The 25,078-nt window shown below is 34.0% G+C and overlaps 1 protein-coding gene across 1 annotated transcript; it reads right to left on the reverse strand.

The window, feature by feature from the left end:
- Positions 1-593: 593 nt before the first annotated feature.
- On the reverse strand, positions 594-18,370 carry Smp_171460 (putative cell adhesion molecule; the record flags this gene model as incomplete). Its single annotated transcript, XM_018789774.1, has 11 exons — positions 594-635; positions 1,227-1,523; positions 4,043-4,291; positions 6,940-7,251; positions 8,050-8,275; positions 9,779-9,988; positions 11,562-11,751; positions 12,563-12,719; positions 13,503-13,737; positions 15,430-15,822; positions 18,075-18,370. The coding sequence occupies 11 exons, from the start codon at positions 18,368-18,370 to the stop codon at positions 594-596; spliced, it is 2,607 nt and encodes an 868-aa protein (XP_018655184.1).
- Positions 18,371-25,078: the final 6,708 nt, after the last annotated feature.

Raw genomic sequence — 25,078 nt, forward strand, 5'->3', positions numbered from 1 at the left:
GTTTATATAGAAGTGTCAACTTAGTTAGACAACTAGGGAGCGTTAGATAGTTATTCAGCCCTAGAATGAAGCTCGTCAGCACAACGGATCCATTACCCCACTGAGGAGTGAGCTCATGATTTCCATATCTCGCAGTGAGTATTTAACCTTAGGAATCCTAGTCGATATTCAATGGTTTTTATTCGTATAGATTCACAGCTTTGTACACCCATTTTCCAGTGCTATTTATTTGTATAACTATTAATTTTTTCAGTTCCAGATGATAATTTTTTGACCTAGAATCTTACTAAATCACTCTGAACGAAATAAACGCCGTGGAGATCTGGAGAATATTGAACTTAATAAATAGTTTGCAAAACTAACAACCATTATAAAAGAAACGATAAACAGCTTTTTCGATCTAGAAAGGGACTATCCTCACCCCAAGGATTGAACCCAGCACATTTGGATATAACAGCAAATGGATTCTTTTAGATAACCAAATTAAAGACCCAGTACTACTTTTATTTAATTCAGAATATTCTCCCCTATAAGTGATACTTATCCCAAATCATAGAGTAGTACATAGTCAGCAGTTTCTTTAGTGCTCCTTATTATTCAACTGTTGTCTGGCCAAAATTTGCTCGTGATATTAACTAATTTCAAATACATACAAATTGAATAGAACTACATAATAACGTTGACGAAAATTACTATTATTATTATTAGCGAAAATATAAAAAAAGACAAGGAGAATGAGATGAAAACAATGATGATGATAATTAATATTAGAACTTGTAAGGAAATCACGCAAACTATTGATTCACACCATCAAATAAGAAACCATCTGTTCAGTAAAAGATTGTAAAGAATGAAAAGTTGTGATGATAACTATTAAGATTCAATTAAATATTTTGAGCAGTAGAAATTTATTCCAATCGATGATTAACATCATAGAAAAGTACTGAATATAATACATACAGTAGAGATCCTTTTTTTAAAAAAAATAATAATAATAAGGATAACATATTAAGCGTAAATGAAATTGTAAATGCCAAAATTAGTTACTTGTATGCAAAAACTGTCATAAAAAAGTCATTACAAAAGGATTAAAAAAACGTTTAATCTGAATACAAAATGCTGAATAAAAATTACTGATAAACAAGGGGGACTATATACGACAAGTGGCTTATCGCTTAATAGAATACATATGCAATAAAAGTATGAATCCCTAGGAATAAAACAACTTGATAAGATTTATAAGTAGATGAGCTACCATTAAACATAAGCGATGGAGGATCTAATTCATCAGCTGATGGTGTCGCAAATAAATACCATATGGGAACAAGATCAGACTGTTTGAAATTCATTAACGAATTAACAGAATTTGACAATTTATCAGAATTTTGATAATTTAATCTTTCACCGGGAAATATTTGTTGAAGCTGAGGTGTTGATGTCGGTGTGCGATTTAAATAACCATATTGTTCAATATCAACACCATCTAAAGAGTAACCATGGCGATTATAAGCTTCTACAATTAACTAAAATGAATAAAATTATAAAAGAATTAACACTTTATAATGTTAATCCACAATAAATTAATTAATTTGCAGTTGTGTTTGAAGTCTATTTTTGTTACATGATATTATCAGCTAAACAGTCACTACAAATCTAAGAAAACGCAATATGACTGTCTTACTCAACTTTGAGGGTCATGACGACTCTATGCTAGTTGAGAATGATCGCTTGTGGTGTCTAGAAATACATGCATATAACATTTGGTGTTTTATTCTGAAGAACAACCTTATCCTCATTAGTACTGCTTTTAAATCCATCGATATATAATCCCGAGTGTTGCTGTATCATAAATAATTACCAGTAAATACCAAATCTCAATTGACAATTTCAAGTAACTTATCTTTAATTGATACCGACTGGTAAACAAAATGAAAGTATACTTCTCAATAAATAATCTACTTCGTGCAGAACTCTATTAGTAATTAATGACCAGTTATATTTCTCATTTTTTCAACACTTTTAACCGTACTATGCTTTTCAAGTTGTTTCCTCTAGCAAAATGACGGATTACCATTTTGAGTGTTTTTTTACGAAGACTTCTTCAGTTGGACTGCTAATTATTGGTGACCATTGATCAGTGCTTACATTAATGATCACGTTAACAATGGCAAATAATAAACATATTTTTTATACTATTCGAATAGAAGGATAACCAAAAATCAATTTCATGGAAATTTTACAGCTTTCCAATGAATTTCTTATTGATTTTGAAAGGAACTCATGCAGAACATTTTCTGGTGACCAATGAATTTCCCTTGAATTAGTTCAATAATTAGGTCAATTCAGATCAATTTATAGATAGTAGAGAGTTAATAATAACTAAACTAAATTAAATGAGCAAATATTTAAGGAAAAGTAAGAATAACGACAATATTCTATGATAATCTTGTTTTCAGAAAAAATTTTTTATTGTAGCTGGAAAATATTAATTAGAAAAGAAAAAAAAAAGGGATAATATTACACAAACCAGTTGGTCTACTGATCGACTTTTGGAATGTGTACGAAAGTCGTGACCAAACCATCCAGCTCTGAAAACAAAACTCTATCATAATCATCCACCTGAGCTACAAATCTTCTCCACCATCTCAGCTTTGATTATGTATGGTCTTCAAGAAATGTACAGAGCATTAGTAGTAAGTATTTTAAATAAATGTTTTTTTTGTGAGGAATCTATCGTTAGTTATTTTTAACATAAACATAAAGTGTCTTATTAAGATGAACTATATAGAAAAAGGGACAAAAGAAGTGTAAACACAAACTTAGTTAATTGACTTCTCTCCTTAAAACGATAATAAAAATTTCGAACTAAATCTTCAGACAGACATCCCAAGCATAGAGCCTGGTATAGATGCGCGTTCCCCTAAGTTGACATACCACGTTAGAACTACGAGATGAAAGTAACAGGATGAATAAAAAAAGAGTTGGAAATAGTGGATTGTCAGCATTAATAATAACTATTATTATTATTACACATCGGGAAAATGTTTTGAAAAGAAAGAGCGGAGAGTTATGTATGAGGGAATACTGCGATTAAAGATCGAGAGGAAGATAGAGAATGAATACAGCGAGACTATAATTCATGGACGAACCACTCAGACTTAGGATAACCGGTCCTGGACTTTGGCGCGAAATTCATTCACCAATTTGTCTAAATAGCGTTTTGGCATTAAATACGATGTCAGTTCATGACGAAAACCATAAATCTAAATTCTAACCATAACCATCAACTGTAAACCATAATCCTTATTCTTCAAACTGCTTTATAACCCTTATTTAGCTCTGGTAAGTAGGTTGACATTCTCAAGGTCACTAAGGTGTCGCTCAAAGGTCATCAACAAGCTGAGGCTATAAAAGCGATTTCCTGACTTCCGACTTCGAAACAAGATAGTGGCTTGTTTTCAACATACTAATGTGAGAATCCTTAGCTAATAAACATCTTATTATACCTCAAGCTTTCCCGGGTTAATTTGAAGACATTCGTTCCACGATGAACTATTATTTATCCAGGTAATTAATACGAATGGTGACTGAACTTATGTAATTATTACATCTAACAGACAATGGATCAATACTATTTGGTAGGGATCCATGAACGAATAATTCTTATTAGCAGTCAACTACAAAATAGTCATCGGTGTTGTGGAAAATTTACTATCATTCATACTCTTGATGTCTATCTTGTTCTCCATGACAAACAAAATAACAATAATAAACACTTATAAAAACCGAATCCTTTCCACTGACCATGTTAAAAGGAGTTTTTGTAGTACCCATGTGAGCAAAATGTTTACGATAAAATATTTGCCTACTGAAAGTCGGATTTAAGTAGGCATTTGAAATTAGTAAAACGTTAAATTAGTTAACACAAACACACCAACATTTCCCTATAGTCGTTGTATTAACTATTAATTCTTGATTTTATAACTAGAGATGCAATTTCTCGCGATTGATTTACATCGATTCACATAACTGTTACACATACTTGATATGTTTGATCTGGTTTCAATGGAGCCAAATGATAATAATCCATATAAGGATTATTGAATGATGGTGTATATACTTTCCACGAGCTAGACGGTGAAATATTTTCTACCATACTAATTAAATTCAAGGCGTTCTCGACAGATCGAACACGAATTCTATAGCCTAGAATAGGAGAGCCACCACTCATTGGTGGAATCCAATTTACCACATGTCCATATGGATAAATTCCGGTTGCTGAGTGAATAACCTGAGTAATTAATATATATAAGTAGAAAAAATGGTAAACATAATAAAACACTCCATTTTTTGTCAACATAAATTTAGATAACAATGTATACATAAAACGCAAGACATGATTTACCACTATATAAAAGATTAAACGGAGTTTCATATTCATTAAACATAAGGTAATGTGTACTACTATTAAAATTAAATACTCTTGACTCAATAATAGTTTAAAAACAGACAATTAATCTTTAATAAACTATTTGAGTTTGTTATTTATTAAACTAAGGATTTAATTCCTTCCAAAAAATATGGCCATTAAAATAGTTTCGTAGGAACCCGATTTAGTCAATTCTCTTTATCATATTAAGTAATTTATAAAACGTCCATCTAGTTTTAAACTAATTTGCCTCAAACGATGTCTATGATAATAGCAACATTCTATGTTGCAAGAAATAAAAATAAGTAAACAATTTCATCTTTACATCTACCCATTTATCTACATGATTCTTTGAACTTTTTGAATACGGAACACCAGTTCAAAAAACAAAAGACCGATAAACTCCACTTGTTATCTTTCTTAGTACTTGGTAATAAGATATTAATGGTATACGCTAAGTTGTTTAGAACTATAAATGTCGTCAAGGGACATTTCAAGTTTTAATGGTAAGATACTTACAAAGTATCGATTCCTATGCATAACTTCTAACAAATGGGCGTTCTATTTTAATTGTGGCTCATAAAATTTAAGTTCTCTTTCACTCCGAATATTGGTACAATTTCGGTTATTTTTAGATACGTGTATACTGCTGAGATCTTGAAAACTGCACTTCTTATTGATAGCGATGAAAATCCTTTTAACTAGTTACTCAGATTAACATGTATTCTTTTTTAGCTAGAATATCCATTTCCTTCCTCATATATACAGATCTTCTTAACTGTTCAACCCATCCATTTAAATATTATGGAAAGATGTGACCCGATTTTCACATCTTAATTGACTCACCTAGGTATTAAACATAGTAAAATCTGCGCTAGAGAAAATCAACCTGTAAATAAGAAACATGGACAAAAAGCTATCATTTATGTCAATCACTATGGCAAGTATCTTGAGACTCATTAAGTTCGTTTTCATTCTATATCATCACTCCACTTTTACTTACGTAATAATCTATGCTACTTATTATTATCCAGTAACCCATTTCATTCATAACAACTTTTGAGTAAAAAATATAACGTATATTTGGAGTCTTGTAGTATTCTTGAAAATTTACTTAAACTAGTAACGTTTGTTTTATTTATTTTCGTAATTGCACTCCAACTTTTGTATCAGTTACTATCGAATTTGTAGATTTTTTAAGTCATGATTAAAACGTGACATCTTTCATATCTTTTTACTTTTAGTCTCCGTTCAATTGTTGATACCCAGATTTAACTTTAGATACAGCTAACGACTGTCATTTGCGCTATAGGATGCTGTAAGTAACCTTCATGCAATTATCATAGGAATCCTTTTACTTCTCTACAAATACAGACACATTAACAGAACAACGTGTTTTGCGAGTTGACCTTTGTAGCTGATTTACATATATTTTGTAATAATAAGACAGTACGTTAGATAGATCATTATTCCCGACCTCGATTTCACGCGTATCTTAGTCGTATGGTTAAACACTTCAACAAATTTAACAGAACCTGTTATTGATCATAGATATTTCGGTCACAGTTGATATAAAATACAGACAAAATCTCAGTATGGGATTGTGAAGATTGTGGAGTTTTTATTGAGATTATCCAGCAATCACTATTTAAATCGAAAACAAACCATTAAGAACAAGGCTATTGACTAGTCAGTGGTTAAACTATATAGGGGTTGACAGCCTTGCTTAGTAGGTTTATTATTGTATAAAGTTATACTGAATAAAGCTCTAGAGAAATTAGAGTGAACAAAAGATTTGCCCAAGGTATTTGTGCATATCTCTTGCTTAGGTAATAGTAATTTTAATTTCATCAGTTATAATTATTAATAATTGAAATATTCATGGCTGGAAATATAATGCATTACATCAATGCGTTTTTATTGTTCTGATACTTTACAGTATGGGGTTGTGAAAATCGCTTCATGACTTCAATGAAATTCAGAAACCTATACAACCACATACTGAAAATTATCATGTTCTCATTAGTAAATAGACTCGATAGATAATTGTTGGAGTTATAGTGAAAAGCCATGACCAGTGGAGTTCGAATGTGTCGAATGTAAGGCAATTACCCACTAAAACAGTGGAAGATGGTCGTGAAACATCATGGATTGGCTAAAGTTAGACACCAACACTGTCAGTTGACGACTCGGTGGTATAGATGTTAGGCGTTCGCAAGCGAGACCGAAGGTCTTGGGTTCAGGGTCGTGGATGTACACTTCGGTGGAGCCCCATTCTAGAACGGAACGGCCGCCCACTGAATTCGGGCCTTCAGTGGTGATCTGACACTGATCGGTACATGATTGCAATGAAACATGGATAAGACTTTTTTCAGTACCGAATTTATCTTAAATTCTATCGTGTAAATTCTAGGAGAAAAACTATAAAATCAGCCTAAAAAATGAATTCCGAAACGGTGTATGATGCAAAGTAATCAAATACATAACACTAAATTGTTTGTACGACATACCTCTACAGGACCTGGACGAGTACTAGAAGCAGTGGTGGTTGAAAAACTGTACGGTATACCACGTCCAACAATGCTACATGCCGATAACTTTAGCTGATAATTAGTATCACCAAGTAAACCAGTCAATTCGAACTTTGGCTTACCAGAACTTCTTGACCCATCTAATGGATATGTAACAGGGCCATACCATCCTTCAGGTCCACCAAAAGCTCTATAAGTAAATTCGTATGCTAAAGTCGGCATACCTCCAGTGTTAATAGGAGGACTGACATTTAAAAATATCGTTGATTGTGTAACTGAATAGCTTTCTAACTAAACAAAAAAAGGAGTCTTTGAATCAAACTATGTTTATTTATTAACACATCTATTTATCAAAACAGAATTTATATTGATTTTACTTTCAAAGCACATAGGATTTCAAAATCTAATGAAATCTTTTTTCAAAAAGTGATATGACATTACGGAATTTGATCTCCTTGACATGTGGACCACTTGACTTCAAACTAGTATTCTAAAGGTGAAACGCTCATCATGAAAGCTGAGGGCCTTAGGTTAGACTCAGTGTGATGTCATAACCATGAGCACTACAGAGTCCCAATGTAGAACGAAGTAATTGTTCAGCACTCCTCTGACACTATATTATTCTTCAGTTTCGGCTAAGAAAATCCCAGATAATTGAAACACAGTCAAGATAAAAAAAACCTAAATTATAAGTTGAAGGTTGTGAAATATATTCACACAATCCTAATAGAAAGGAAAAACTACCACTTTATATCGATTGACTAAATTTTTTATCAAAATGGCAACAAATTGACATTCCAAACTGAAAGAACTATGTGAACTTGATTTCAGATAACAGAAAATGGATATTTTTTGTATATCAATTAAATTCTTGAGTTTGACATAGTTTTGGGTAAAATTATTATGATATTTGTTCTATACAAGCAGTAATTCGAAACATATGGTTGGTTAATTTGTCACAAACATGAAACTGGACACAAAGATATATATTAATTCAAGATGTCATATATCACATCCACACAACGAGAGAAGAGGCAAAGTAATATTATTTAATATAATTTATGAATAACTAAACAAAGTAAAACTTACTCTCGGTTGTCCAGGAACAGAAGCCCGTCGAAAGCTAACCTTACTCTCATTTGTCCCTTTGATATTTGTCGCCTTGCATACATAATCATCATATATGAAATGTTCCGTGTATAAACAAGGTGTAATTTGAAGCCATGATTGACTATGATCCCAATAATCATAACTAATTATTACAAATGTCAAATTTTGTCCATTTAATATTTGTTCACCACGACGATACCAAGTCCTAAATTTGAAAAAAAATACACTGATTAGTAGTTATAACGAAATATTGAGAATTACAAGACAGTTCTGTAGTTTGGTATATTGTATCCTCTATATATGAATGCAACTATTGCAGTTGCCCAGTTATCTTACCTAGATTATAAAGTGACAATCCTTTTATAAAATTAAGCAGTGATCACAACTAAAGGGTAACATAGATTTACGAATATTATTTATTTAAAATCAAGTTAACTGGACAAAACAACAGAATTACTAACTAAATTTTCATTTCACATCAATCATTAAATCCTAGACTGAAACGAAACCAATAAACTCCAACATAAGTTCAAACAATGAAATATTATGTGTATAATGTTCTGACATAAAAAAAGTGTACTGGGCCAACTTGACAATAAAATATAAAGATAGACGATTATATTACTAGTTCTCACGATCACTGTCCAAAATGTTCATACATATATATACTCTGAAAAAGTGATTACCGTTTATCGAATGGTCATATGTAAATCTTGACCAATTCATGCGTGTTTATGCTCCCACTGACACCATTAGACAATATTTCAATGGTTAAGCTTTAAATACTAGGCTATTGAATTTCAACAGTCAATTTGGGAAACATTTTATAATTATTTGTAACATTTTAAATTAACAATAGTTGAACTCAACTTTTATTACATAAATTAACCTGGTCAGCTTGAGAATAAAAAGTATGGTAAAATCAAATTATTCACAAACGCTGATCAGATCAGTTTTCTACAGTGGAAACTATTTAGTATACTAATAAGTAGTATCAGTAGTTATCTTTTTATCGTATTTGTATGAATTTCCGCATTTTACTTAATAACTTCATGTTGTATTACCTAGTTTAATGGGTATTCTTGTCATATATTTTCTATTTTAATTAGAAAATAATATAATCTCATTTTTATCCCTGAATAGGTTTGGATCCCCCAGTCTATTTAATCCCTACCATTCAATTGCTCTTTCTAAGCATTCTTTTTAGTAGGGTCATCACTTCTGATTGATGAGTCATAGTGAATGGTCAATTATCTCAAGATTGAAAGGTGGTGATTATTAAAATTTTTCAGTAAAAGCACGAAATAATAGAAAAATCAATTTGTACAAGTGTTTGCTAGAATGCATGTTTTAAAAGTAAATTTCTTCACAAACTAATATGTGTAAAGCATTTTCCAGGAATTCTGGAAGTTTCAGAATTGTCCGCTAATAATTCCACATGGAATGAAACTCAAAATTTCCAGTTATTATAATAAACACAACACTCTAGACTACTGAATGGAGATTTAAAAAATCAAAATGCTGACAGTACACATCTTTGAAGTAAGACGTGATGCTTAAAATACTCTATTATTTCGCATTGTCTATAAAGAAAACAACACCAAGTTATTAGAATAAAATGGCTTTTTGAGTAATATTCCAAATAATTCATTCGCAAAGACTAAAATTGAATGACTTCTCTCATTAATCACCAGTAAAACAAACTTACCATGTTGGATGTGGCATTCCATGTGATATACAAGTTAAATTGGTTCCTTGATACCGCCAACCAAATCTTAATCCACTTAGTTCACTATCTGTATTTAATGTTGAATGTAACAAGATTTGGGGAGTTTGTATCACTTGAATTGTTGTATTCCACCAAGAAGAATTACCTTGATTAACTGCATGACAACTATAGTTCCATGTATCGTCTATACTAATTAAGAAAATATGAATACTCTAGGTTGCATCACTAATGGGGTTAAAATTTAGAAAAGTAAAAACTGAAACTAGATCATATAGAATGTAACCAAAAAATCTGAAATAGTTTTGGTATGTAGAGAGATTCGTGCTAACAAAAACGATTATAAGGAGTAACCGAGTTGTAGTAACATAAATAAGAAAATTCAAAGTATAGATTATAAGAGCATGGATCACTTAGATTTGAAAACTGACATACTGGATAAATTCAAATTAATCAGTTAAGTTTACTGTTGGGACGCCTTCAAAAAGCACGAAGAAGCCTCCAGAGACTCTAAAGGAGCCAAAGAGATTCCATTCAATCAGAACCCGATAGAACCTTCTAGAATATCGACGTCGCATGCTATGATTGAACGATTGTATAAATTTCCTACTTGCGGACTGGCTGAATTATAATGATGTTATAGCCTATGCTAAAAACTATAAATACCACTGTTTTTCTGTACATTTTTGACTCATAACCAATAATCGCTCCCCTTGCTTCTTCCGTCTTTTGATTTACAACTGCGGTGTTCTACACCTTCGAGCGCCGATAGTTGTATACCATATTCTGCAGTAATTAAGTAGAGGACGTAACATTTACATATACTGACTTGAAAGCATTCATTTCTTAACAATGCAGTACAATAATACTCTTAAAAGTTTCACGACTGTTTCAGAGGAAACAATAAATATTTTATTCATGTTCGATATTTATACCTAATATATCAGTTAACTGTTGAGTTTACATGGCTTCATGAAGAGTTTACCACCATATTTTAATACTCACAGCATTAAATAATTATTAATCATGGTGCATATCCAATTAAATTAATTTCACATATCATAGAGAATTAGGTGAAAAACCAGCTAATTATTTCAATTGAAACTGTCTAATGTGAATTATTCAAAGAAAAGGAAATTAACTTCTTAAAAATAATATATTAGGATAGATATTTGTAAATATCGATAGATAATAGCTATCTACATTTATTCTGAATTCATATTGTAGACAATTGCTAAAAAGTCATTGGAAACTCTATTTCTGATACTCTTGGCTAAAAGGGAACATTTATTTGGGTCTTAAGGTTTATATTACAAAATTATCTTACATACTGTCATACACAAACAAGTCCTTGAAGAAACTTTTGGAGAAAATACTACAGGAAAAAGTAAACTCGAAAATTCTACGATGAAAGATGAATCAGTTAACAATGATAACCTCTTCAAACACTACAGACGATCTTGTTCCGTTACTATAAGGCTATATGGGCTTCCTTAAGTACATAAAAAGGATATCTCATATATGGATCACACTATATATAAACAGGTTCACTGATAGAAAACTGAAGCGACAACTTTGACCTTAAAAATGACCTACAGGTCTCACTAGTCAAATTATAATCCACTGTACATGTTTTTAACATCAAAGCATTTGTTCAAAAGAGAATGAACATCAAAAGTGCAGAAAATAAAAATTCATGCAAGTATTAATGAAATATTTTGTGAATAAATGCGAAAATTAACTTTTTTTCTAAGTAAATACTCACGTCGTATTTTCAATTGTTAAAAATAAGTCATGATTCAATGGATCATTCATATCACCTTCTCTCCACACGCGAATACGTTTATCACCAGGTTGGACACCGCTTATGTAAGGTGTGCTTGAATTAAAACGCTTGAAATATAATTCCAGTGGCGTTGTAGCACGTACTCGGCATTGCACGGTAGCAGTACCTCCTAATATTTTTGGAAGAAAAAGCGCTTTATAGGTTTTAGACTAGAAGAGACTTGACGGAAATAGTCAAGCTCAGAATTCAGACAAGGTTATTTCTGAATACGTGAAGATAAGATTGATCACTATGATATCAAATCCAACTTCAAAGTAGTTTTAAGTGAACATCAGATTTTTAACAGCATCTGTATGTTGATGAAGTAGAAATGAATCCAATAAAAAATGACTTCGAAAGGCCAATCCAATCAGAAAGTGAACATTAATCACACATCTGTATCTAGCTTGATTGATTATGTTGTAGTGGCTGGTCTTATGTCGAGCACACATAGCTCATTTAAGAAGCCTAAACGTATTGTATGTATGCATTTTGCTTTCACATATCTATTTAAATAACTGAAAGGATTTGTAGCTCACTTGAGTGCTTTTGGTTGTGTTGAATTTTTCGAAATTGATGGTTTAACTGTGAAGCTTTCTGGGTAACGTAATCAGAGGCGACTATATTATCCAGGACAACAACAAAAGCTTTGCGACCAAAATACCGAACTCAAAAAACACAACAAAACCAGAAACACGTCTAAATGTTGTTATGTTCAGCAGGTATTCTATAATTTCATTTTCAACTCATTTTTCGTAAATTAACTCCAGTTTCAGCAAAATCTTTGTATCTTGTTTGCCCTACTTCCTACTGCCGTAAACAATTCAAGCTTAAAAATAATATCTTAATGAATATTTTTAACTAATTATCAGCCTTATTTGTGTAAAGTATACAAATGAAAAATATTTTCTGTATCGAAGCTATGGGACAGAAATACTTACCCAGTTCTACATAACTATGCATAGTTGTGAGCGGTATCAAAGTGGGAGGAAGTGTAACCTCGATAGGTATCTGGGCTTCAGTTGTTGTCACTAAAGTGGAATCAGAATACGTTGCAGGAACTGGAATAACAGCTCGGCATATATAGCTGCCTGAATCCTAAGTAGTATGGGAAAACGTGATGATTATTGTGATCATCTTTAGTGAATTGTATATATATATTATGCAAATAAAAATTATATTTCTATGCAATGTTGTTGATGTTTAATATATGAGTTACATTAATTATTTCGCTCAAACGTAATCTAAAGTGAAGAATTTTAACAAATTCGACAACTTTTTTTAAATATCATAACCAAGAATTGGAAAAACTTAAAGATGTAGTTTGTGTGTATCATATTCTAAGCTTTACAACGTTCGCCGTTAAAAGATCGGAAAAACAACATTTGCGACACTTACAGACTCATTTGTTCAACCTAAAATATTGAAACTAATAATAAAAAGAATTATTAGCTTGATTTTCTCACACATGGATGATTTTGATAGCCAAACTAAAGTAAATAATTCGAAACACTTTTTTAAACAATCAAACTAACTTCAAGTCCTTAGGAAATGATGTCAAGCTACTTGAAAGAGACCCTCTAGCTTCATCGCCACTTGAGCTTTGTTTTCAAAATACCATAAACTTTGAAAATAAAATGTCACCCGTCAAGTCATCTGACAGGAAAATCCCATGTCGATGTTTTAAGTCAACTACTTCTACATCGTATTGATAAGTATAGTACTCATTAGTCTATCTAGAGTTGCTTTACCCTATTTTGAAGTTTAAAATAGGGTATTTTATATCATGGTCAGTACAGTTTCACATTTTGTATGAGACCTCATAAGTTGTTTTTTTAAGTTTCAAATGATGGTAATATCAAATAAACAGAATCAACTTACCTCAGGATAAGATACTTCTGAAATCCACAGTAAACCAACACGAAAATTTGTGTTCACTGAAAACTTTTTCGGATTTGCTTTTTGTAATTCTGTTTGCGGGTCTCGTTCATGATACCAATGGATAGTAGGTGGGGGCTGACCAGACGCTAAACACTGAAGATATGCTTCTCTGCCAGATACAAAAGTATTGTTGTGTGTTCTAACAATTGATGGACCTGAAGTTATACGTGGACGGCTAATAATAGTTTTGAAAAAACGAGAGTATTTGCATGAGTTGATCAATGAAATATACTTGTATTGTCGAAAATACAAGAGTGGGGTCAGTCTTCATTTCTAAATAGAATATTTTACTTTAAAAGATGTTCGAATATTTTTTCTAAGAAAAGATTAGATAATGGCTGGAGATTTTAACAGTTCGAACTTTCTCCATGCTGGACATACTGACAGATGCCTGTTCTAATTGTCCCCAAGGCAAGTAACCTGGTAACTAACTTGTAGAAGTATGAGATATAAGTCTGAAAAGATAAACATCATCATGGCTCAGAAAACGTCTTCAGGTAAACTAATCGACTCTCAATGACGTCCATAGATTTTTTACAATATAATTATGGGTCTCAAAAACTGTCTTCTTCTCCAGGTTAATATGTTACCAGTTGAAGTAAGATCTGATAGGCTACTAAGCGAAAAGTAATACGAAACCATCTAATATTAAAAATTGATTACACTAGCTATCTCTGCTCTGGGTTTCACAATGTGCGAAATGCTCGTAATTGTGTCGGTAAATTGTTGTCTGTTTTAATCTTCTTCACAATCATGTCGGTCAGAAAGTGTACACATGCGTATCTTGCATCTGCCCCAGTGATAAAATTAGCTAGTTATTAGGACCATAATCTATTGTTGCACAACCTTATTATCATACATACATATATCTCGTGTTCGTAGCGAATCATAGATAAACGGCTTGTGTGTGAACCCTATTTTTCTATGTGAAATTTTTTAAATATACGTCTCACTTAAAAACGCTCTTGGTTTCATATAATTATTGTAGCTGATTTTATTGAATAAGTGTCTTGTAAACTATAACCCTGTCAAGCAATAAATGCTTTCTCAATCTGGAAAGTGGGATAGATATAAACAGTACGAAATAACGTTTTGAACGTTTCAAGCATTTAACTGAGTTAAACACATAGACTTATAACCATGTCCGGTTATTTTTAAAATTAAAACTAAACTTACAGATATCGAGGAAGTACACATGCTGCAGCTGCATTTTAAAAGAGGACGAAGTCACACATACAGTCGAAATTCAGGGTTTAATTGATAGTCAAACTTTTAAAGACGACATAAACTACGAACATTTTATGCAGAATAAATCTTACATAAAGTTTCTTCTGAGTAGCAAAAGAAAAACAGGCATAGTTTTCCAAAATACTAGTGACAATTATGATGTTTTCGAAAAACTTCAGACTGTAAACCATTCAATTTACCGTTTTTTTCAAAACCCAAGTCCCTTTTCAGTCATTTTAGACGGAATGCATTGAACGATGATGTTGATTTACTGAAAGCAAACCTGATCACCAAACCTTTTCCATAACAGGTGAGTATTAGGTTTTACTGGGTAACCTATAAGTATATTGTAATTAAACGAGTATGACATTTAGCAGATACAGTTATTCGTTTCGAATTAGTTGTTTGAATAATATACTATCTGGTTGTTCTCTTTATTTATTATGCTAATTTGTGAACACTTTTAAACCGCAAAGACGTTCTACAGGAAAACAGCTCTTTTTCAATCTTTTGGATTAGAAAGGAAGATAGTATTGAGGTAAAAATGAAAAGCGTCTATTTTACTACAATAATACATGAAAGGCTTATAAAACTCATTTTAGTGATTATTCATACTTTTGCCAGCAAAATATGACAGTACCTAAATGCAGAAATTTGCAAATCGAAGACAGCGGTTTGTTGTGGTTGTCTGGCAATCACAGTATATATACCAGAATCTTCAGTTGTTGGGTTAATAATTGTTATCCCAAAAGTTGTTATGATATATTTCGTACCTGTAGTTAGCTGAACTCCTTTGAAACGCCAGTGAATTGTAGGTGCAGGAAAGGCCTCGATTATACATCGAACTGTAGCAGTAGGTACTCCACATTCTGTACCATTACCCCAACAATTTGTAATCTCTCCTGATACAGGAATCCATTGATCTCTCGGACAGTCTGTAGCCACAATGCTTTTCCTTACTATGACATTGACACTTTTACGACCCATTTCAATAAACTGATTTCCCTCCTGTCTTCCTGTACGGCAAGTATACCTTCGATAATAAGCCGGAAGTATAAAGTTGCTGATCATGAATTATAAACAGTAGTCAGTTATTTTAAAGCACTAAGTTGATAAAACTGGTTTAGCCCCACTGAATAAAGCATAATGAAAGCCGACAGCTTGACCTCAATCTATATTTAACTATAACTGTGGAACATATGATAGATTGCCGAAAGATAGCAAAAAAATATATGTCAAGACTACTAAACATTACTTTGTGACGTTCTGCATAATGAAAAAAGAAATATATCACGAAACTAGCCATTGCATTTCATCACCGGTGTATAACATACAAAAGAAACATTTTAGCTTGAAACAGTTCTTATGTTTTGTCGAAATGTTCACACTAAACCGGTTTTTACTGTCTAATGCAGAAATTAGGATTGCAAATATCGCACCATATATATTGTTTCATAGGTGAATCTACGAGGAACTATTTTTTGCGAGATACCTAACTGTGAATCACAAGACCATCGAGATTGTACAAGTAAGACAATTTATATTGTTATTTTATCACGAATTATATATATATATATATTCTATTTAATGAGTTATCTGTCCTTGTGGGTATGGAACTTTATTGTCCTTAACAAATCAGTAGTATATAAATGTAAGAACGTACATAGAAAAGGAATTAAACTACAAAATCAACTCTTTTAAGTTCAATCTTCAGTGTAATTATGTGTTTCAAGGATAGATGTTACTTCTACGAAAACTTCAGAAACAAATAAACATAATTTAAAACCCAATTGATCTAAACTGTTGATTAAAATATGGTTACTTAGCAGGTAAAATCATTAGATCAAATGCAAAAACAGCGTTTACACTCTCTCATAAGTCACTTGATATGTTGCTCATGATTAGGACAGAAACTGTTGAAACTACAAGCAAAACAACCTGTAAATTACTTTACGAAAAAATCATGACATAGTACTTGTGGAAACTAGTAAACCGTAGATACTTAGTAACCAAATTTTACTATTAATTTCTGAACTGTTTAGATGAATTACTCAAAAAAGTCAAATAAAAACTTTGTGTTTACAAAAATACGTTCAACTCAGTTAATTTACATATATTTATGTATCCAATAAAACTTTTAAAACCTTACGAGTAGTGGATAAATAATCTCATGAACGAAGACAGATGGTAAACACTGATTAAAATATCTTGTAGTGCCGGTGAAATTTCACTGATCCCTAGCTTAATCACCCGGCAGCTGGGTCACTGAATGTCGAACAGTTCATAGATCCCCATCAAGATCGAGGACAATCAACGCGCATCAGTTAATCGTAGGCCATGGATTAACCCATGCGGTGGTGGTCACACTTTTGCTTGTACCTACTCTAACTGATATACTTTTATAATAACGTCCTTTGCGTTATACGGTCTCCAAAGCAACAGTGGTACCTTGATAAAACGAACGGATAAACTACCTTAGGTGCTGACCACGAGGTGTGACTTCGAAGTTAGCTGATGGTCACACCATTCCTGTCTAACTCGAGTAAACCTCCAATCATTCAACATAGATCATCTAAACGAGTGATCTACAATCTTGTTTCAAATCAAAATTAACAATGGTGTGCTCATACCTCTTGTTTAAACGAATAAGGTCCGGGCCGATGTCGACACTGACTTTAAACTAACAGTATTATACAGACGAGAAGCTCCCAAAGTTTTATGTGTCTAGTGGTTTATTCTCATTGTTTGCTACGGTTTTAATATAAATGTGGTAGGCAAATCATATCTCGTTCGCAACATGGAATTCAAGTAAACAGTGAATTATTCACGAACGACTTATGTGTTTCCTTTCACATTAATAGCTGACAATTGAGGAGGATATTCTTATAAATTTCAAAAGCCTAGAACAAGTTGTTTATGTCCGGAAACTAATGACCAAATACAAACCTCTATCACAGCACATTAATTGAATATCGTCTGTTAAAATCTCCAAATAGAAGTCAGCTCTTCACAGCAATATAGGTTGCAGTGATTAATATAGCACCCTTGATCTTCCGATAATGAAGAGCGAGTTCCCTTACAGAGAGAAAATATACACTCAGGCTCCTATGCGTATCATATTATTGAATTGTTGTTATCGTCCCAATGCTTCCTATCATATTCAGAGCCAAAAGCTACAGAGCAATCGCTAATGTTTTATAATTTAAAGGCATTAGGGTTTTAGTTTAGTTTTTTAAACTATTGTTGCTTTAAGTGTTAAATAAACAATATGCAAAATAAACATACGTTCCGGAATCATCTGTGTTCACAGATCGGACAACTAAAACCAATACCATGGAATCTAACTGATCTTGTCGGTAAACATGAGCTTTATTTCCATATCCAACAGGTCTGTTTAGTTGTGAAGGGAGAAACCAATCAATGCTAGCTTTTCCGAAGGGTGGAGTATCCTGTGCACAGGTGAGGGCCAAGTTATCTCCCCATTGTACATAATAGTTTCCATCTACATCAACTTCTTTTATATTAAGTGCAGATGAAACTACTACACCAACTATTACTGAAACAACTAACGGAAGACGCATTGCACATTTAGATTACCACTGTTGTCAAAATCGACTGGGACAGCGAATGTAAACAAAAGTCATGAGACACAATACTTCTTGTCCTAGTAATAATGAAAGAAGAGATTGATATTCTTCATTTAGGGTACTTTAAATAAATAATTTCGTTTATTTGTAGTTCTGACGCTTACTTCAGGACGTTTTAAGAGAAATAAGTGTTCAAACGATTGGATTGCCTGTTAACGGAATAAAAGGAACTTTCACAAAACAAGCTTTCCGTCAAGCTCCAGTTGGCCGAAATTTCGGTCTAGTGGAGACCGAGATCGTTGAAACGTGAGGAAATAAAAAAATACATCGGCAAATTAGCGTGGGATGATATTCTGAGTTTTCGAAGGTGAATCTCCTTTTGACGGACTTCGTCAAGTTTATTTGTGTCCCTAAATAAAGTTCTGACGCTCGGTTGCTTCAGAAGGGGTGGAACATCTGTCCACGATTCTATTTCCTAAATTTCCCTTTAAGCTTCTATGTATACCATCTCGTATTAGTGTGTCAAAATCTTACTTAAATGAGTGTTCCAAACATACTCAGGCAATTTCAGAATATTGGGGTCATTATGAGATTGCTTTTATACTCTAAGGTTGTATATCCTGTACTTTTGAGTGTTGCTCGCAGGATTTGAACTTAGTTTTAGGGGATAAGTAAGTGAATTACTTCTGAATACGTTCAAAAGTATTTTAGTTCTTTTAAAAAGCTAGGAAAATATATTAAGTCCGAATTTCGAGTATACATAATAAAATCATCATCACCGGGCAAATTGGTTTCTAGTTTAAGGTTGACTCTTCAGACATTTGATTTTAGGTCATACATAATAAAAACGCATAAGTCTTTCTCCATCAACTACATTCCAGGTAAAGAATTATGTAGGTCCTATCAATAGTTCATATTGTATTACACAGTGACTACTTTAGTTTTTACACGGTCTAAAGCCGGCTTGTTGCTTTCCGTTCAAACATGTGAAAATAGACGAGACAGCCTAATAATCTGATTGTGAGCTTCCCGATGGGGTTCGCACCATCACTGAAAATTATTACTCTCGAAGACACCTGCGGAGAAAAACGGCTCACAAAAATTATTGAGAGGAAAATTCCCATCACTGGATTCAGGACGGACTTTACTAGAATATCCTACTGCTAGAGTAAACAAACAATTTACCTAGATTTTAAATACCGATTAACAGTGCAACTGAAAATCTGATATAAATGAGCCTATCTCGGCTCCCTACTTTTCATAATTTCAACATGTCAAAAGGTTCTGGGCCAAAAGAAGCACCATCACAAGGAATGGATCACTGTTAGTACACTGGATAAAATTGAAGAAAGGAGGAACAAGAAGGCAGCAGTCAATATCAGCCGAACAAGAACGGATAAAGCCAAGGAACAAGCTGAATACACAGAAGTAATCAAGCAAGTGAAGAGGAGAATCAGAACCGACAAACGTAAATATGTGGAAGGTTTAGCACTTCAAAGAACTCTTGAATCGATCAGCTCCACTTAACCCACCCAACATCGAAGCAGCACCCAAAGACCTCCCAATAGATGTTGGCCCACCAACAATTGAAGAGATCAGCATGGCCATCAGACAAATCAAGAGCGACAAAGCAGAGGGACCAGACAACATTCCAGCAGAGGCACTGAAAGCAAATATAATAGCAACTGCAAAGATACTCCACATTCTCTTCAGTAAGATTTGGGATGAAGAACAAGTACCAACAGACTGGGAAGAAGGACTTCTGATCAAGATACAAAAGAAAGGAGATCTCAGCAAGTGTGATAACTTCAGGAGCATTACTCTTCTTTCAATACCAAAAACGTCTTCAACAGGGTATTGTTAAACAGAATGAAGGACTCAGTAGACACCCAACTTCGAGATCGACAGGCTGGATTCCGTAAGGATTGATCGTGTACAGACCAAACCGCAACTCTACGGATCATTGTGGAACAATCAATTGAATGGAATTCATCACTCTACATCAACTTCATTGACTACGAGAAAGCATTCGATATCGTGGACAGGACAACACTATGGAGGCTTCTTCGACACTATGGCATGCCTGAGAAGATAGTCAATATTATACGGAATTCCTATGATGGATCAAACTGCCAAATGGTGGATGAAGGACAACTCACCGACTCATTCGAGGTAAAGACGGGTGTTAGGCAAGGTTGCTTACTCTCACCCTTTCTCCTGGTAATCAGCTGGATCATGAAGACGTCAACATGTGGAGGGAAACACGAGATACAATGGACAGCTAGGATGCAGCTGGACGATTTAGACTTCGCAGTTGATCTGGCTCTTCTTCACACACGCAACAACAAATGCAGGAGAAAACGACCAGTGCAGCAGTAGCCTCAGCAACAGTAAGTCGCAATACAAACAGAGGGAAAAGCTAGACTCTCCGATACAATACAGCATGCACCAATCAGATTACACTTGACGGAGAAGCTTTTGAGAATGTGAAAACCTTTACATATCCGGGCAGCATCATCGATGAATATGGTGTTTATAATACAGATGTGAGGGCGAAGATCGGTTAGGCAAGAGTAGCATATTTAAAACTGAAGAACATCTGGAACTCAAAAGAATTGTCAACCAACACCAAGATCGGAATTTTTAATACAAACGTCAAGACAGTTCTACTGTATGTGGCGGAGACGTGGAGAACTACGAAAGCCATCATCCAGAAGATAAAAGTGTTTATTAACAGCTGTCTACGCAAGATACTTCGGATACGCTGAACAGACACTATCAGCAACAAGTTACTGTGGGAGACAACAAACTAGATTCCAGCGGAGGAAGAAATCTGGAGGAAGCGCTGGAAGTGGATGGGACACACATTGAGAAAGTAATCCAACTGCATCACAAGGCAAGCCTTCACATGGGGTCCCGAAGGCCAAAGGAAAAGAGGAGGACCAAAGAACACAATACGCCGAGAAATGGAGACAGACATGAAAAGAAAGAACGAAAGTTGAATAGAACTAGAAAAGAAGGCCCAGGACAGAGTGGATTGGAGAATGCTGGTAGGCAGCCTATGCTCCATCGAGAGTAACAAGCGTAAGTAAGTAATTAATTTTAACGAAGCTGAAAAATACTGAGTTGTAGTCTGAACTGCAGAAGTAAGAAACGGAAGACTTCATTCTGCCCGATTCCTTATGTCAATATCTGTTATTCTGGTCTCAGTGTTTATTCAGAGGGGGTTTCAGATTGTTTCATTTAAGGTTTTCTTCACTCCAGTTATTCGTTCTGTCTCAACAAATTGTTATGAGAATTTATTGGCAGTCAATGTTCGGAAAACGTTCTCTACCAAACAAATCAGTAGGACTTAATGAGCGTCCAGTACTTTGGGCGCTTAAAAACATCTGACTGGCTGACACAGGACTGGTCAATTTATGTAAATACTAAAGCTACCAAACTATAAGTTAACCGAACACCAATCGGAACACGTTAAGCCGAAGCAACTACGTGAATTAATCGTCTAAATGTGGCTGGATAGTATGGTGTGTGCCACTGATGTCAACAGATATAAGTTGTATGTATTGTTGGATCCATTTTGCAAGTGAAAATCCCTCCATGCATACACTTGTGATTTCTTCCTTACACGTTCTTTATTTGTATATGTTGTTAACATTTTGATGCTAATTAAGACTGTAACGTTTAATTTTCTTGGTTTTATTATCGTTTTTTATTGAGTCTCTATGTTCCTTACTGAACTGTATCTAGTTTGTTTTAATCGTTATTATTCTGGCGTCTGCCATATTGACTGCTCGCTTTTTGAATGTGCGGTTTGATTTTGACTGGGATCGTGCATCTTTGGTTGTAATTTGGAGCACTTTCCCAGATATTGAAACACTTTGTGTTATAAAACAGCTGCTCAGACGGAATTTTACTTGATCTATCCAGGAAGGATAGAATAACGCTTACCTTTTGGTGTTTTTGGTAATTTTTCATATATTTCTTATCACCTTGCTATTTATTGTAATTTAGATTGAATATTTTGGTATCAATTGTTGGTTGAATAACCGGGTGATAATATTCGTTTAGGTAAATTTGTACATTTGTATATATGATGAATTTAGAACCGTGTCAACAAATTACCTTGTTTTGATTTATACTGGGACACGAGTGTCTAAAGCTATCCAACGGTTATTCGGCCACATCCAGACCTATTGGAATTTAGGTTTGGATCTTACATGTATCACCAATCGAAAGTGGAATGCCTGGTGGCAGAAGGTTGAGAAGATCGAAGACAAGAGAACGAGAACAGAACGTGATTAGTATTGAAACGAGGGAACAAAAAAGTCTGAGATAGTCTATGAATATTTCGCAAATTAGGCATTTACTGTATGGTTCTCAAGTTTTACTGAGAGATTCTGTAATTTGGTTGTCCACACTGGTGTTCCCATTCGCTACAATAATACGGAAAATGTTATAGTCCAATTGCTGAGTATTTTAAAGTTTACTTCAGTGAAGAGGATTCATTATATTTCCCAGTATTCCACCCTGCTTCCTGTATAACAATGATCTTGACCAGTTACCACGGAATTCATGTTGCCCAGGAAATAGGATCGAACGCACTCAAGATTTCGAGATTGTAGATTGGACTAATGTAAGTCACTAGGAAATGACCATGGGCCAGCAGTCTGGATGATTGATAGATCGGCTCCTTTTGAGGGTTAAAGTAGTGAATAAAAATGTCAACCATTTCAGGACCGTGCACCAGTGTAAGGAATTTGGGAACAATTTGGATGTTCTAGGGTACTAGTAGCATAGAATGCAATGTGATAATCAGCACAATCCCGGACTGAACCAGCATATGCTCCAATAGTCATGGTTGCATCAGTACTGAAGATAAAAAATAATGCATGCACTTTAATGTGTGTTGTACCGAATTTAGAATCAAGTTTTCAGATATGTACGAAAAAAATGATACATTGTACAAACACAATGATAGTGCATCGAAAACTGTTTTCGGAATTCATTTCTCCTCTCTTCAGTCTGTGAGGCGAGCCATGTGCGGACCAGTTTATTTACACTAGTTAGGATAATTTACTTTACGATACATCACATCCCTGGCTCAGCCGACTTCAAAGATTTCAAAATTTGGAAACACTAGGTAGTCATTAGTTCTGAGGGAACGGCTCCTGTCGGTCGTGATGTCAGGAACCAACAACTGATATGTCAGCTTCAGTTTCCTTAGAAGGAAACTCAAAAATAAGGTAACCCCTTATGGTTGAGACATATCTGACGACCTAATTACTCCAGTACTCGGTAAGTTTGGCATGACTTTCCTTGTTGGTTTCGGCGGCCTAAATGCTATATTCTTATTCATTTACATAAATTTCTCTCAGTAGTATCGTTTCAATTTAAGAATTTCAGTGTGCTCTGCTTTTCGTCCTTCCTTTTTCAGCCTCCTGGAGATACCCCACCGAAAATAGATATGGCACGGGTGACTTCGTCCTACACCGTTATTAAAGCCTCAGAAATTCCGGAGAAATATGAGGTTGAAGCTTCTAAAAGCCCCCAACTTCGCATGCATCTATTCTCCACGATCAGCTGTATGTTGCTACGCTATCTTCATAGAGTGCGCCAAGTGTGATATTGACATGTTTCTTACGAAATCCATTTACATTCATATCTTATAAAATATCAACCCTGCTGAGTAATTTTCTACAGTGAAAATTTTAACTTCTGTAACAATTTGATCTTGCCTGAAAACCGACATGCCTCATGTAACAAACTGTTATTTGGCGATATATTATTATTATACTTCGGATTCGTTTGAATTTTTAGGACTACTTTTTGGATGTACCCTTAATCCTGTTAATTAATTCTCGTTTTCCAAGTTGAAAAACAACTAAACTGGTAGTTCAAGTAGGTGTTTATTAATGTCGTGGAACGGAAACGTTTGAGCGCAAGGTTATGATTTCCAAATGAACAAGACTCTCAACGTTCAATTTGAGGTAATAGAAAATAAAATTCCCACATAAAACAAGGAAGTGAATAAATACTTAAGCCATGATGTCTCCATGGTGGCAAGATGTTTTCCTCCAACCCTTAATCACCTAACTTAGGTTGTTAGATCTGCATCAATGGAGAAAAATCCTGTCACTCAAGCTCATATGACCAGTTACGGTTATTATTTCAGTGACTATCAAAATGTTAGTTTCTGCAGAATAGAAACCAAGAGACACCGTAAAATATCATACGGTGTCAAAGAAACGTTTGAAAACCGAAATCGTAGATAAAAATAAGTGTTAATATCATTTGCACTAAACGTAAACACGATATACACAACTCTGGAGGTTCAAGGAAACGATAAAAAAAAGGAGCGGAACAAGTGGCCGTTGTCCCATGGCATGCATACAAAAATGAAACTTTGATGCACAAATCCATACCCAGAGAATCTTATAGCCTATATGTTTCATTGATCGTGATTTCTGCTTGAACAATATACATTATTGCCGTACGACTGTGGGGCATTAAACCTCTAATTCTCATCTTCGCCACCAAAACCGTTTTGGCCGCAGAGCCTTTACTTACTTAATCAAAAGTCACAAGATTTATTTTTACGTGCCATACATTACACAGACACTGTTCACTAAGGAGGCGACTGAAGTCGTTGAAATATTAACCACATACAAGAATAGCTACATGCGAATAATCTAAAATTAC

The sequence above is a fragment of the Schistosoma mansoni genome, chromosome W, assembly GCF_000237925.1.
Source record: "Schistosoma mansoni strain Puerto Rico chromosome W, complete genome".
Classification (NCBI taxonomy): Eukaryota; Metazoa; Platyhelminthes; class Trematoda; order Strigeidida; family Schistosomatidae; genus Schistosoma; species Schistosoma mansoni.